The 15,837-nt window shown below is 41.7% G+C and overlaps 1 protein-coding gene across 2 annotated transcripts in view; it reads left to right on the top strand.

The window, feature by feature from the left end:
• The first annotated feature begins 4,751 nt into the window (after window positions 1-4,751).
• Window positions 4,752-15,837, top strand: part of HDC (histidine decarboxylase) — a 22,878-nt gene continuing 11,792 nt past the window's right edge. For both annotated transcript variants that reach the window (XM_039359196.1, XM_039359195.1), the window contains exons 1-6: window positions 4,752-4,983; window positions 5,863-6,035; window positions 8,952-9,065; window positions 12,438-12,560; window positions 13,812-13,946; window positions 15,457-15,600. In XM_039359196.1, the coding sequence (XP_039215130.1) occupies window positions 4,956-4,983; window positions 5,863-6,035; window positions 8,952-9,065; window positions 12,438-12,560; window positions 13,812-13,946; window positions 15,457-15,600 (717 nt within the window). In that variant the 5' untranslated portion in view covers window positions 4,752-4,955. The remainder of the gene's footprint in view (window positions 4,984-5,862; window positions 6,036-8,951; window positions 9,066-12,437; window positions 12,561-13,811; window positions 13,947-15,456; window positions 15,601-15,837) is intronic.

The raw sequence follows: 15,837 nt of genomic DNA, 5'->3' as shown, positions 1-15,837 counted from the left end.
GACTTCCATTTCGAAACCTTTTGAAAGGACTAAGAGGAAGCTGGTTTAAGCCTGAAGTACTTTCAGCGATCAGTTCTGAATTTTGGAAGTGGATTTTAGACTGTTGCGCCAACCTTGTTCCCTCTTCCCCACCTGGCAGAGACCCCCTGGATCTCCCCCAACCCTGCCCAGCCCCCACAGGCATCCCTCCCCACAAGCAACATCGAGGTGATCACACCCACATTGGTCACACCCACCCAATCTGCCATGACCACCACAGCCGCGCCCACCTGGCATCCGGCGATAAATAAGTGGGTTTTGGGTTGCAGTTTGGGCACTCGGTCTCTAAAAGGTTCGCCATCACTGTCCTAATTAAACGTATCGGTGCATAAGTCAATGCATGTTGGATCACCTTGTGTGTATGTCGCTTGCAAGTGGGACTCCGTCTTCCCTGGAATTTTCCACCTGATTTCTATTTGTGCAGAGCATGTTACAAAGCCCACTGATAAAAAGCAAGTTCCGTTTTTTAAAAAAATAATATCAGTCTAAAAGTGAAACAGAAAACTCTCATTTCAAGGGTAGACTGCTTTTCTGCTGCTTTTCTTCTTCCCTCGTCTGTGTATGGCAGTGGTTCTCAACCTTTTTAATGCCGTGACCCCTAACTGGTCGTAAGTCGAGGACTACTCAACCAGTCGTAAGTCGAGGACTACTCAATTGGGGCAGCACTGTTTGCAGAATGGGGCTTTTGGCGGGCTCAGCAGGGCAGAGACAGCCTGGACAATTCCTATTGGCTTTTGAAAGCCAATAGAATTAGACTCTATTCAAGAGAGTCTATTCTATCGGCTTTCAAAAGCCAATAGAATAAAAGGGAGTAGCACAGCTAAGGAAAAGGGGAAAAAAAATGGCAGACTGCGTTGTTTGGCGACCCCCATGAAATGGTCATTCGACCCCAAATGGGGTCCCGACTCACAGGTTGAGAACCACTGGTCTATGGAGATCCTCAGTCATCCAGGTCACAATTGTCCATGGCACTTTGGAATGAACATCCTTTGAATGGTGTGGAGTATAATGGATTTTCATGGAGAAAAAATGCAGATTATAGGATTCATGGGACACAGATAAACCTCCAAGTGGCCTCAACGACTCTCAGAAAAATAACTGCAAGGAATGTAAACCCTTCCATCCTCCTCCATTCAGCCAGAACTGAAGAAACTTCTTGGATGAGAAGCAAAATGTCTTCAAGCAAAACAAAAAAGCACCTTTGGGACTTCCACCCTTCTGTTTTCAAGATCACCATATTATGGTACCATGATAATCACATGGTACAATTTGCTGCCTAAGAGGCTTATCAATTGTCACTTGCTGAGTATCTAAAAAAAAACAGAAGTCTGTAATGATAGATATGTATTATCTCTCTCTCACACACACACACTCTCCTCTTTTTTTCCATAGCACAATGCATGTATGTGTGTGGAGCTGTGTTCCTTGCCCAGACGCCAGCGGACACGTTATAAATAAATGTGCAATTTACCCTCTCTTACACGTGAACTCAAAGCTTAGCTTCTTGGCTAGAATTCAAGAAGTTCACCATTTTTGATCTGCAGACATCAGAATAGAAATCTACAATAAACCTTGCTGTTTAACTCTCACATGCATAAATCCAAAAATATGAGCTCTCCAGATTTGGAAAACTAGTTCATCAGAAGGGTCCTTAGACTCAAGATTTCTGTCTGAGGCTGAGTTAACAGATTGTGTTAAGTCACTGCTTGACTGAGAGGTGTTGAATTGGTTGGCTTTGTGATTGTGTGAAGCAGCGTGCAAATGTACACACCGAATAGTTTAAATCAGTGTTTCTCAACCTTGGCAACTTTGTGTTGCCTGGACCTCAACTCCCAGAAATCTCCAGCCAGCTATGCTGGGAAGTCCAGGCAGCTTAAAGTTGACCAGATTGAGAAACAGTGACTGTGGATTGCTGTGGCCATGGGACAACTTGGCATAGGACAATTCAACAATTCGATGTAATTATTTCCCTCTTGTCATTCACATTTCATTTTGTCCCTCTTTTGGTATCCTTTCTTTAATGATTCTGTTCCACCATTCCTTCAACATTAGTGTAACTCTTGTTCCATGGCCAATTGTCCCACAACGAGTTGGCCATGGTGAGTTGTGTGGAGCAAGTTGACTGTGGAAAGTTGGCTGTGGTGAGTTGGCCGTGGCAGGTTGGTTGGGGCAAGTTGTCCTAGACCCCAGTGATTGTGTACACATTTGCTAATGTTGTTTGGATGGACAGTGTCTACTCTTTGGCTTTTTCAATTTGCTTGTGTTGCAACGAGAACGTTGTATTCTAAGAATCTAGATTCATTAAAAAAAAAATCTCCCTTTGCCACTGGACGTGTCATGTGACAGAAGAAGGGCTAAATCCGTCAGAATAATGCCAGGAATGTAAGTGGCAATGTTGCAATCTATTACTCATCTTTATGCTTCTTAGAGCACGAATTTCATAAAGCTTTATTTATGAAATTCACTGCTTTGCATGTGCTTTACTTATGTGCTTGATTCCTGTCTCATTTTTTGGTCCAACCTAGAGTCCTCAGAAGGATTAGTCATATGGGTGAGATAAGAGGATGCTAAGCAAAAGTAGGAAGGATAAAATCGATCAAAGATGAGCGCTTCGTTTACAAATAAAACGATTGAGCTGTGATTTCACACCAAAGGGTAAATTTCATCTCTTTTTTGGGAACAGAAATTTAATGCACTTCTCTAAAGACACATTGGAGATAAATGGAGCCTCTGGAAGGAAAGTGTCAGGTCTACCATCCAGCCTGCCATGATCAACAAGGAGGGGGATCGGCCGGGTGGGATAAGGGGAGGGTTAGTGTGAGGAAACGAAACTATGCGTCGTGCCATCCCATAAGAGCCGGTGGCCGGGACTGTTACCCAAACCATTTGTTAGCACCTAACTGGACACTCGTTGATAACCAGAGGGTTGGATGGGAACAAGGGAAAGTTAACCATATGTTTTGGGTGCGAAAATCTCAGATCCAGCTTTGCTTCTTCTGTAACCACTTGGCTTTAGTCAGGTGTCCCTTTGGCTAACTATGGACCGAGAGTCTCTCTTTTCTAACTGACCCAATTGGGACGGTTGACAAAAGGCATTTATCCTTTGCACGCTCTAGAACAAGGCTCTCCAAACTTGACAACTTTAAGATTGTGGACTTCAACTCCCAGAACTGAACTCTGGTGTAAGCTAGTTTGCTTCCACACAGTGACCGAAGATAGGTGCGCAAGTGCCGAATAGAATGAACTAGTAATTTAGGCTGTCAGGACTACATTGTGTGTCTAGATTTCTCTGACGTTGTACACTATACGCTAAATAAATAAATTAAACTCCCAGAATTCCCCGGCCAGCCCTGCTGCAGAAGCAACAGGAAGAGAGCTGAGATTGTCATCTGTTTCTAGAAGAAATTTAAGTTAGATGCGGCTGGCCTCTTGTGTGAGATATGAAAATATATTTTGGGTCTCTTCACCTGAAAATTCTTCTTTTGTTCTCGTATTGTAAGAAGGAAACAGTGTCTGTTCCTGCCAGAATAGGTGTCTTGAGGGCCAAGGTAAGTGGAAAGAGCAATATGTAGTAAGATGTTGGAATAATAAATGTGGTCATATCTCAAAACTCATTTTTAGCATTGTATCCATGTCATGTTTTAAGATACTAAAATGCTGTTGAGATCCTGAGAGATATTGACAATGTATTTACTTGTGATATAACCTCATCTAGATTGCTGTTTCCTCATGTGTGATGGATATTTTTAGACACTGGGTTTAGTGGGCTCACAGGATTTCTTCCTTTATCTGACCATGTGTATATTTTCACAAGTTTGGGCACCTTCTTGATTCTGTTTTGAATGATCTTCAGTCAATCTTCCTTGGTATTTTACTTTCTCTGTCTCACTACCAAACATGGCATCAGCTAAAGCCAAAGTCTTCCATGGTTTAATTATAAAGCATTTTCGTAAAAGACAATCATTGAATTTATTTTTAATAACCAAACAAAAATGTTTAAAAACATACCTAGCAATTGTTGAAATGTAGATAAAAACCAGTCACTTATTACCGTCTTTGGTGGACATGCCCCAAAGCCAAAAGATTCTGGTCAAGAATACACATATGGTTAGAGAAAATGACTAAAAACATATAGATTTTAAGGCAGAATTATTTTTGTTAGGCATAATTGTAGGAAATTATGAGAAAGAGCGCTTATATCTAATTTTACATGTATTAACTGCAGCGAGAATTGTATTTGCTCAACATTGGAAAAATGAAGATTTACCAACGGAGGAAGAGTTAATTAAACATTTTTTAGATTGTGCAGAAATGGATAGATTGACAAGGAAAATGAAAGAGAAAGAAGATTCAGTATACTTTAGAACATGGGATACCTTTTATCAATGGCTAGAAAAACGAGGTAGAGAAAAAGGAATTTAACATGTATTAGTAAGTTAAAGGTTGGAACACAGACAATATGTTGCTGATGAAATATTAAGTATTTGTAATAATAATAATAATAATAATAATAATAAAAAAAAACCAAACATTTGGACACAGACAGTGTCCAAATGTGATGTCTTCTGTGGTGTCTTTGTGTGTCAAATAATTAGCTTTACCTTTATTGTTATTTACCATTATTTGTTATTTGTTTTTGGCCATCCTGTATATTGTTTCCTTCTGTAATAATAAAATGAATGGGACTCCAATTTGCTGAATATCAAAGATCTCTGAACAAGCTCCAGGAAGAGAATAACATCGGGGACGTGTCATCAGAGGCTGATTTCCTAATAATTTGCTGACGTAAAGTTTGATAGGCCTGGCAGATAGAAGATATAAAAGGCTGCAGGATGAAGGCAATTCAGCTGAGCAAATAGCTACCTGCGGTCCACGGATAACTATTAGAGAAAGAAGCCGTCTTTGCAGGAGACCACATGGATCACGAAGAATACAGATGGAGAGGTGAGTGGGAAGGAGGAGATCTGGACAATGGATTTCCCATTTGTGCGGGTGATGCTTTCAGCTCATTTCCACTTTTTGAACAGGATCAGGTAAGTCCCAATAGCTATTGTCAGTTGCAGAAATGAAAAGTCCATGTTTAAAAGTAGGGTATCTATCAAAAACAGGTACAAACAGGGTCTAAGAGAAGGAAGCTGCTGCTTTTATTAGTTTACCTGCACATTTATAGGAGCATCTTATGATAGCCTTGCCTTCACCCAAAGAGCTCATTGTGTGTCCTCCAGAGGTTTTGGATCTCAAATGCCATCAGCACCAGCTAAAACAGATAACGGAGAGGGACTCTAAAAAAAAAAAAAGGACTCCGAAAATCCATTTAAGAAGGGAACTGTATTACTTATTTCTGCCTTACTCTACCACTGGCCAAGACACAGAGATATATGATCCTCAGATGTTGCCATACATCACCTGATTGCAGCTCCTTGCCATACTAGCTGGAGTTGATGGGAATCAGATTCCACCAACTCTTGAAAGATCAAGGATCTTCTCTTCTTTATTTTTGCATGATTCCTTATAGGTAAATTCTTTTTCATTCATTAGCTGCTGTGGTTGGCTGCACATGGGACTGGACACTTTCTAGATGTAGGTGGATTTACTCAGAAATAAACCTCTCTACACATTTTAGCGTGTGTGCCTAAAGATTGCAGCCTACTCATTTCCTGTTTGGGCAGCTCTTTGCACAGCAGTGGGCAAGCTGCCTAGAGAGATTCTACCGATGCTGATAATGCTATATGGGCAAACTATGGCAGTCATAACATGGATGTGTAAAATGTCCTCGATGGGCAGGAATGGTGTTTGTGAGCTCTCCTTGCTACCGTTTTCTAGGGAAGGAGATGGTGGACTACATTTGCCAATACCTCACCAACATCCGGGAAAGGCGGGTATATCCTGATGTGGAACCAGGTTACATGAGAGATCAATTGCCCGATGGAGCCCCTTTGGAGCCGGAAAACTGGGACAATATCTTCAGAGATATAGAGAACATCATTATGCCTGGGGTAAGGACAGGGTGTACACGATATGAAAAAAAAAGAGGTACATGTAAAGGAATTGTCTCCCACCTAGCATTCTCTTGATATGATGTGATTTCAGCTCTTAGAATCCTCACCAGCAGGGCCAATAGGCAGAATGGAGAGGATAGAGTAGAGTAGAGTAGAGTAGAGTAGAGTAGAGTAGAATTCAGAATAGAATAGAATTTGGAATAGAATAGAATAGAATAGAATAGAATAGAATAGAATAGAATAGAATAGAATAGAAAATATAGAATAGAATAGAATAGAATAGAATTTGGAATAGAATAGAATAGAATAGAATTTGGAATAGAATAGAATTTGGAATAGAATAGAATAGAATTTGGAATAAAATAGAATTTGGAATAGAATAGAGTAGAGTAGAGTAAAATAGAATAGAATAGAATAGAATAGAATTTGGAATAGAATTTGGAATAGAATAGAATTTGGAATAGAATAGAACAGAATTTGGAATAGAATAGAATTTGGAACAGAATAGAATAGAATTTGGAATAGAATAGAATAGAATAGAATAGAATAGAATAGAATAGAATAGAATAGAATAGAATAGAAGCTGGAAGGGATCTTGGAGGTTTTCTAGTCCAGCCCCCTGCTCAAGCAGGAGAACCTATACAGTCTCAGACAGGTGAATGTCTAGAGATGTCTGGAGAACTGGAGAACCTTACTATGCCTATGTATTATACCAGTGGTGGGATTCAGCCGGTTTGCACCACTTTGGCAGAACCGGTAGCTAATGTTTTGTTGCCCAGGCCCAGAATAGACTTCCGGAAGTGGCATCCACACACAGAACCGGTTGTTCACATATTTGAATCCCACCGCTGTATTATACACACACATATCATGTACATATACAGTCAACAAGCAGAAATCAGTGACTTGTTTAACCAACAAATGTGGTGGACCCAGACATTGGATCGCGATTCTCACCGATTTGCAAGCATGGCCCCATGATCAGGGATGATGGGAGTCACAGTACAATTTTTTGAAAGGTGGCACATTTCCCATTCCTAATTCAAGCCAGTTGCTGTTTTGTTTTTAAGGAGAGATTGGAAAACCATTTGGCTAAAATGGTACTCTTGCTTGAGCAGGGGGTCAGACTAGAAGACCTCCCAGGTCTCTTCCAACTCTGTTCTTCTGTTGCTGCACAGATGATCATTAGCAACATATATCCCAGAAATCTGAGGGAGAAGAGAAATTCTAAGCGAAGTAAAATGAAGGATCTAGCTGCCAATATGTATCCTGCTGGTTTCAAAGTAAGAACTACAGATTTATGCCTTGGCAATTCACCTCTAAGAGTAGTACTTGAATTGAGAAGGACAGTCTAATTCCTCGAGGGTCTTTTAAAACGGAGAAGAAAAATCCTGGTGATTTTCTTAAGCTATCTCTTTCATCTCAAAGAGAACATCTTCATACAGCAGATCTGAATGCCAGTACCCACTCAGCACAGCACAGAGCGTCAGATATGTTTTGATAACAATGACAAATAACGGTCTCTTTCTTGAGAAATTCTAAATGCCCTCCCTCATTAGATAGAACAAAGCAAAACTAAGAGCTGTTTCCTCTTTACCATACAAGGCCATGAGTTTGTCTGATTGAGATAAGTGTCCTGCTTAAACAAGTGTAACTATCATTTAGTTACACCCAATTAGCCATCTTTACTGGTTTTCAAAGTCATCCTTCCCAACTAGATGTCCTCCAGATGTCATGGAAGAACTCCCAAATGCACATCTGGAGAAGATTCACATTAGATAATATTTCTCCAAACATAAAGATGTCCTTATTGGAAGATAGATAGATAGGTTGATAGGTTGATAGGCTGATAGATAGATAGATAGATAGATAGATGGATGGATAAATTAGATAGATTAGATAGATGATAGCTTGATAGGTTGATAGATGGATGGATGGATGGATAAATTGATAGGTTGATAGATAGAAGATAGATAGATAGATAGATAGATGGATAAATTAGATAGATTAGATAGATAGATAGATAGATAGATAGATAGATAGATAGATAGATAGATAGATAGATAGATAGATGGATAAATTAGATAGATTAGATAGATGATAGCTTGATAGGTTGATAGATGGATGGATGGATGGATGGATGGATGGATGGATGGATGGATAAATTGATAGGTTGATAGATAGAAGATAGATAGATAGATAGATAGATAGATAAATTAGATAGATTAGATAGATGATAAATAGATAGGTTGATAGATAGATAGATAGATAGATAGATAGATAGACAGACAGACAGACAGATAGATAGATAGATAGATAAATTAGATAGATTAGATAGATGATAAATAGATAGGTTGATAGATAGATAGATAGATAGATGGATGGATGGATGGATGGATGGATGGATAGACAGACAGACAGATAGATAGATAGATAGATAGATAGATAGATAGATAGATAGATAGATGCTACTCACACCCCACGTGAGGATTTGTAGTGTCATTGGCTACGAGACCTGATAGTTGTACATTTCCTGCTGCATCACAATTTACCTTTGTGATTAAAGGCAATATCTCCTTCAAGCTGACCTCATGTCTATGTAATTTTCTTAGCAGCATTACGGACGCCCTGCGCTGTGGTCTTCATTTAGGATGGGTTCCAATTTTCTTGTGATCCTTGACAAGAGGTCTGACACAGCCGGGTTTAATTCAGAGCATGGTTAGGACTGCCAGCTGTTCAAGCAATGTTTCCATTACCGGCGGGGGGGAGGGGGATAGGAAAATAAAAATCCGGAGAAACTCTCCTTCCTTTTACCTGGACAATTTGTTTTCGTTGTCCTGCCTTTCTTCCCATCCTCTTCATTTCATGCTGGAACAGCTCATCCTATTTTTCTGTGCTCCTGTCTTTGCTTAGGTCGTCCATTGGCAGAGCCCACAAATGCACGCCTATTTCCCAGCTCTGACTTCCTGGCCTTCACTCCTTGGAGACATGTTAGCAGATGCTATTAACTGTTTGGGATTTACTTGGGTAAGTAACTCCAGCTTTAAAATCTTCCGTTCAAAATCCCAGCATCTCAAATGATCAAAGAATTGGTACTTGTAGTAGGTAATGCAATATAATGATTAAGGTCAATTTGCACCTGTTCAGAGCCTAGAGCAGTGGTTCTCAACCTTTTTAATGCCGCGACCCCCCCCAACCGGTCGTAAGTTGAGGACTACTCAACCGGTCGTAAGTCGAGGACTACTCAACTGGTGCAGCACCGTTTGCAAAAGGGGACTTTTGGCGGGCTCAGCAGGGCAGAGACAGCCTGGACAATTCCTATTGGCTTTTGAAAGCCAATAGAATTAGACTCTATTCAAGAGAGTCTGTTCTATTGGCTTTCAAAAGCCAATAGAATAAAAGGGAGTAGCACAGCTAAGGAAAAGGGGAAAAAAAGGGAGGACTGCGTTGTTTGGCGACCCCCGTGAAATGGTCGTTCGACCCCAAATGGGGTCCCAACCCACAGGTTGAGAACCACTGGCCTAGATAGTCATAATATACAAACACTATGGATTGACCAATTGCCTATATTATAACATCCCTTCAACCAGTGGTCCCCAACCTCCAGTCCGTGGACCGGTACTGGGCTGTGCCATGCCAGCAACCGGTCCGCACAAACAAGCAAAGCCCCATCCGCGGGATGCAGGCAGCCCATAAAACCATGCACTCTCCAGTCCGTGGAAAAACCTTTTTCCATGGAACTGGTTCCTGGTGCCCCAAAGGTTCAGGACCTCTGCCTTAAACGCTCCATGTGGTTAAATTAAATAAGAAAAAAAGAGAGAATCGTCTGAAGGCTGGCTGAAAAGAGATAATGCTTAAAGCATAGTAACTGGGGGATTCTGGAAATTGAAGTTCACATACGTTTGAAAAACACTGAGTCGGTCAGCAGTTCAGGTGTAGAGAATGCCAGATGTTCTGCCTTTGCTTTTGGTTTCAAGCTGACTCAAAACCTGGGTGCTTTTTCCAGAAACTCCCACCTGAATAAATAGAGAAGCCATATCTGGCTTGCTCAGCCGAGAACATTTGTCTGCAAATCATTCTCCCTAACCAGCTGTCAGAAAATGGTCCCACTAGAAGATTAATTTCTGCTTGCCAAGTCACGAGATGTTTAGCAAGACCAGTGAATGGGGTTACCCTGGAGTTATGTGTTACGTGACAGGAAAGCCTGCGAAAATGGCAAAGATAGCAAAATTCCAGAGCTTATTCAGAGGCCGAGGAGAAGGAAATGAAAGGCTAGCTAGGAATGAAGGCTGGTAACAAGAGGGGGCATGACATGACATGCAGTTTCTTTCCCGGAAAAAGAAATGCCTGCAAATGGGGAAGCACTTTGAGTTGTGAGATGCTTCTGTCTCATGCAGTGACAACATTATCCTTCCCCTCCCCCCTATACACGTAGGCTGTATTCTCTACCAGACCTGTGACACATTCAAAGCTCGTTCTCACCTGTGACAATATCTGCACAGGTAGTCCTCGACTTACAACAGTTTGTTTAGTGACCGTTCGAAATTACAACGGCATGAAAAAAATGACTTACGTCCATTTTTCACACTTATGACCGTGGCAGCATCCCCATGGGGTCAAAGTGATCAAAATTCAGACGCTTGACAGCTGACTCATATTTACGACGGTCACAGTGTCCCCCTTTGCGACTTGCTGACAAGCAAAGTCAAGGGGGAAGGCTCACTTTAACAACGGCAGTGATCCGCTTAACAACTGCGGCCAGAAAGGTCACAAAATGGGACAAAATGAACTTAACAAATGACTCATTTAACCACAGAAATGTTGGGCTCCATTGTTGTAAGTCAAGGACCGCCTGTGCTCCACAAAGGCCACCGATGACTATGATTGCAGTAAACATTGAGGGTCTGTCTGCCTGTGAGGAAGAGTTGTGGTGGGACCTGTGCCCAAAATAGAACTGCAATGCCCTGTGTGTACAGGAGACTCACGGAGACAATAATAAGAAAAGAGCTAAAATGCGGAGCACGTGGCTTGTATCACAGAGGCCCCAGTGAGAGTATTGCAGCGCAGTTCTGTGTGAAGCCTGGTTTGGTCCAGGTTTGGTCCACAACAACATCAGAATTAAATAACATAGAAGTAAAAAAAACATAGAAATAACACAGAAGAGCAACTAAGATGATCAAAGGTCTGGAGGCTAAAACATACAAAGAACGGCTACGGGACTTGGGTTTGGCTAGTCTAAAGAAAAGAAGAAATAGGGGAGACATGATAGCAGTGTTCCAGTATCTGAGGGGCTGCCCCAAGGCAGAGGGAGGCCAGGTTGTTCACCAGAGCCCCAGAGGAAAAGACCAGAAACAATGGTTGGAAACTGATCAAGGAGAGAAGCAACCTGGAATGAAGGAGAAACTTCCTGGCAGTGAGGACAATTAACCAGAGGAACTCCTTGATTCCAGAAGTTTTGAATGCTCCATCACTGGAAGTTTTTAAGAAGAGATTGTACAACCATTTGTCTGAAATAGTATAGGGTTTCCTACCTGAGCAGGGGGTTGGACTAGAAGACCTCCAAGGTCCCTTTCTATTCTATTCTATTCTATTCTATTCTATTCTATTCTATTCTATTCTATTCTATTCTATTCTATTCTATTCTATTCTATTCTCCATTCCATATTCTATTCTATTCTATTCTATTCTATTCTGTTCTGTTCTGTTCTGTTCTGTTCTGTTCTGTTCTGTTCTGTTCCATTCCATTCCATTCCATTCCATTCACTGCAGAGCTGATCAACTGAATGATTGCTTCAGTGTATAAACCTGTGAGATGCCTCCTAGACAGACAAACACCTTAAAATGCCCTTGTAAGAAAACATTCAGAGCACCCAAACTAATCCTGAGCAGCAATGGAGAGAAAACTCAGCCAGGAACTTATGGCCCAGTAAACTGAATTGTTTCCATTTACCTGCCATATATCAGAGATAACATAGCTAGCAAGCTGACTTAGTAGGCACAAGAGATAAATAATAAGGTCAAGGAGATGGGTTTATCTGAAATATTCCAATGTCATGTGTCTGCCTTTTTCTTTGTCTTCCCTTTGCGATGTTGTGGGCCCAAAGAGCACAAGCTCGGATTTTCTTTTGCTCATGGCTGTTCTGCAAAGTGCAAAGCTTTGCTGGGAGCCCAGTATACAGTATCTATGTTTTGTGTTATTGATTTGCATGCAAATAAAACAACGTTGCCTCTTTGAAGGGATTTGGTTGCTTTAAGTGAGCCAGGTTTTGACCACACAACCCTGTGCAATTTGCTGTGGGGAAAAAAACCCATTAAGCATGGCTACATTAAGAATTTCCCCTCCTTCATCCAATGGGGTGCTGTTTTACCCACTGTGTTTCCTTCCCCTACAACTCTCAGGCATCCAGTCCAGCTTGCACAGAACTGGAAATGAATGTGATGGATTGGTTGGCTCAAATGATGGGGCTTCCGGAAACATTCTTACATTATCATCCTAGCAGCAAAGGTGGTGGCATCTTGCAGGTAAATGAGTGGATTAATTGATTGACCGAGGGAGGGTTTTAATGTTCATAGCCATCCATTTACCATGTGATTGATTCTGCAGGTTCATTGTTGTCAAACTGAGCATGCTTAGAATAGGTAGCTGTATCTGGTACTCCTTTGGCCAATATGGTGCTCTCTAAATATGTTGGAGCTACAGATTCCAAAACATCCAAGAAGGTTGGGAATCATAGAAACATGGAATTGGAAAGGCCTTTAGAGGTCATCTACTCTCCAGTTCCAACCCAAACTTAAAATGCCTATATACATTCTGGAAAAAAATTTCTGGTGTCATATACCCCAAATATATCGTTTTATAACAGTTCTCTGTACGACTGTCACACAATATAAATTTCAATTCTTTCAGTCACATATTTTCCCATTGTTCTACGGTGGTACCTTGGTACTCAACCGCTTCGAAACCCATCGGATTTGGTACTCAACACATTTTGACATGAACATTTTGTCCCAGTACTGACCATTTGTTTGGTACTCCACACACAGGCTAGGACTTGCTGGTGTTCAGCTGCCTTGTGACTCACTACATAATTCCTTATGGGAAAAAATTATTTGGTACTCATCATTTTTGGTATTCATTGCACCAGTTTACGATGGATCCGAGGTAGCACTGTATCTGCATACTATAACTGAATATTTTTTTAGCCCATGTTAATCATACATTCTTTCACTTGTTGTTCATTTTCAAATTTCAGTAGAAGTTTATTCATTTTAGCACCTGGCTTAGCAATGCTAATTCTGGTCCCAGTTGTGATTGTAAGTTGAGGACTACCTGAAATTAGCTGATTACACTAGAGATTGCTTTGCAGGAAGTCATAAATCTTCCTTCAGTAGGAACTATTGGTGTCATCTGCCCTTCTGCAATAAGATTGCCTAATCACATCCTTGCAGAAACCACAAATATAATACAAACAAGAGTGCTTGGAGAACTAAATATTATTGTTTGTGACTAATAGACTGTCATTGGAATGAGAGAAAAGATGCAGTCTGATGTTCCCCAGATGTTTTAGTTTTCAATTCTGCATGGCAATGGCGAAGGGCTATGGTCCACTGCAGTTAGAAAGTCAGCAATCTTTTGATGAAAAAAATGGGAAGGATTATGATCTACGGACATGGTGTCAGATTCATCTTGGCATATGGAGGAACTAGGAGATTTTTCATATCAAACATAAACTATTGTTAGAGGGTTTTTTTTTTTAACCCTTCTCCCTACAGAGCACAGTTAGTGAATCAACCTTGGTCGCTCTGCTAGCAGCCAGAAAGAATAAAATTCTTGAAATGAAAACATCGGAGCCAAATGTAGATGATTCCATTCTGAATTCTCGCCTCATCGCATATGCTTCTGATCAGGTGAGTTCTTCATATAACTATGAGTGAATTTTTAAGTTATTATTACCTATGGAACCCAATTTGAAAAAAAACTCATGGTCAACGGAGGCATCTGCAGGGTACAGAAGACAAAAAAAGATGGTGGCCATGACGGTGCCATAGAAATAGAATCAAATACAGAATGACAGCACTGGAAGGGACCTTGGAAGTCTTCTAGTGCAACCTCCTGTTCAACCAGGAGATTCTATACCAGGGGTGTCAAACTCAATTTCACTGAGGGCCGCATCAGCATTGTGGTTGCCCTGGAGTGTGTGTGTATGGCTAGAGTGGGTGCAGCCTACTGGGTGGGCGTGGATGGAATGGGTGTGGCCTACTGGGTGAGCATGGCCAACTCTACATCGTTTGCATCAAGGGTGCTTGTGGGGACCTGGGCAGGAGTGGGACAGATCTGAGGGTCTCTGGCAGAAGGGGGTGGGACTGGGGCAAGTGCCAAGGCATGGTCCACCGGGGCAAGTGCCAAGATGGCCACCACAAAATTGTACATTGGCTCCCAACTGGCCTTGGCCAGGGCCAAGGCAGTGGGGGCTGTTCCCTCACTGTTTCCAGGATGGCTTCGCGGGCCACATGAAACCACTTCGCGGGCTGCATCTTTGTGTTTGACATGTCTGCTCTATACCATTCTGGACAAATGGATGTCCAATCTTTTCTTGAAAACCTCCCATGATGGAGCATCCACAACGACTGGAGGCAAGCTGTTCCACTGAGTAATTGTTCTCATTGTCAGGAGCTTTCTTCTTAATTCCTGGTTGGATCGCACTTTGCTAAGCTTCCTTTACTTCCCAGTTCTTTTTCATATCTATCACATGCATGTCATCCCTGTCACACAAGCCTTTGAGCCAATATATCAATGCCTGGAACACAGGCTTTTCATGCAGCTTTGTTTTCAGAAGGCAACAGGTTTAGCTAACCAACAGGTTTAGCTAACCAACTTGTAAATTCTGGCGCTTTTTATTGTTGTGCAACTGCCTTACATATACTTTTTGAACAGCAGGGGACAGTCTTGCCTAGGAAAGATAGACTTCAGGCAGCTGAGATGCAGTGTTATGCTGGAGCTCATGTGGAAAAAAAAAAACCTCACACGTTGTCATCAGTTCCTTACATTTACCTACCACCAGCATGCATATCTTGCCTTTAATTGGACTGCCAACCCATTTATTCTTATGGTGTGTTCTCAACAATCTCCAAAGTGCCTGAAGGCAGGACAAGAAGCAATGGATGGGAACAAATCAAGGAGAGAAGCAACCTGGAACTAAGGAGGAATTTCCTGACAGTTGGAACAATTCATCAGTGGAATGGCTTGCTCCTTCAGAAGTTGTGGGTGCTCCAACAATGGAAGTTTTTAAGAAGAGACTGGGCAGGGGAGACTGAGCAGGGGGTTGGACAAGATGACCTCTAGTTCCCTTCCAATTCTGTTATTCTGCATTCTGTAATCATCCACTGATTGTCTCCAATCTGGGTCTTGTTTATCCAGGCTCATTCCTCTGTTGAAAAGGCAGGATTGATTTCCCTCGTGAAAGTCAGGTTTCTGCCGGTTGACGAGAATTTCGCCTTGAGAGGTGAAACGCTGGGCAAAGCTGTGCAGGAGGACCGAAACCGTGGCTTGGTACCTATCTTTGTAAGTGTGTTGCTTGTTCTCTCTCTCTCTTTCGGTGATACGATATTGCTCCATCACATCTGAAAAGCAGCAGAGCCCTCCTTCCACCCTGTCCACTACTTAGGACAGTGGTTCTCAACCTGTGGGTCTCTGCTCTGCTGAGCCCGCCAAAAGTCCCATTCTGCAAACGGTGCTGCACCAGTTGAGTAGTCCTCGACTTATGACCGGTTGGGGGTCGCGGCATTAAAAAGGTTGAGA

Source organism: Crotalus tigris, unplaced genomic scaffold, assembly GCF_016545835.1.
Source record: "Crotalus tigris isolate CLP2741 ecotype Arizona unplaced genomic scaffold, ASM1654583v1 scf7180000019068.10715455, whole genome shotgun sequence".
Lineage (NCBI taxonomy): Eukaryota > Metazoa > Chordata > Lepidosauria > Squamata > Viperidae > Crotalus > Crotalus tigris.
Note: the sequence above shows the minus strand (reverse complement) of the source record. Positions and strands in the feature narration are given on the sequence as shown.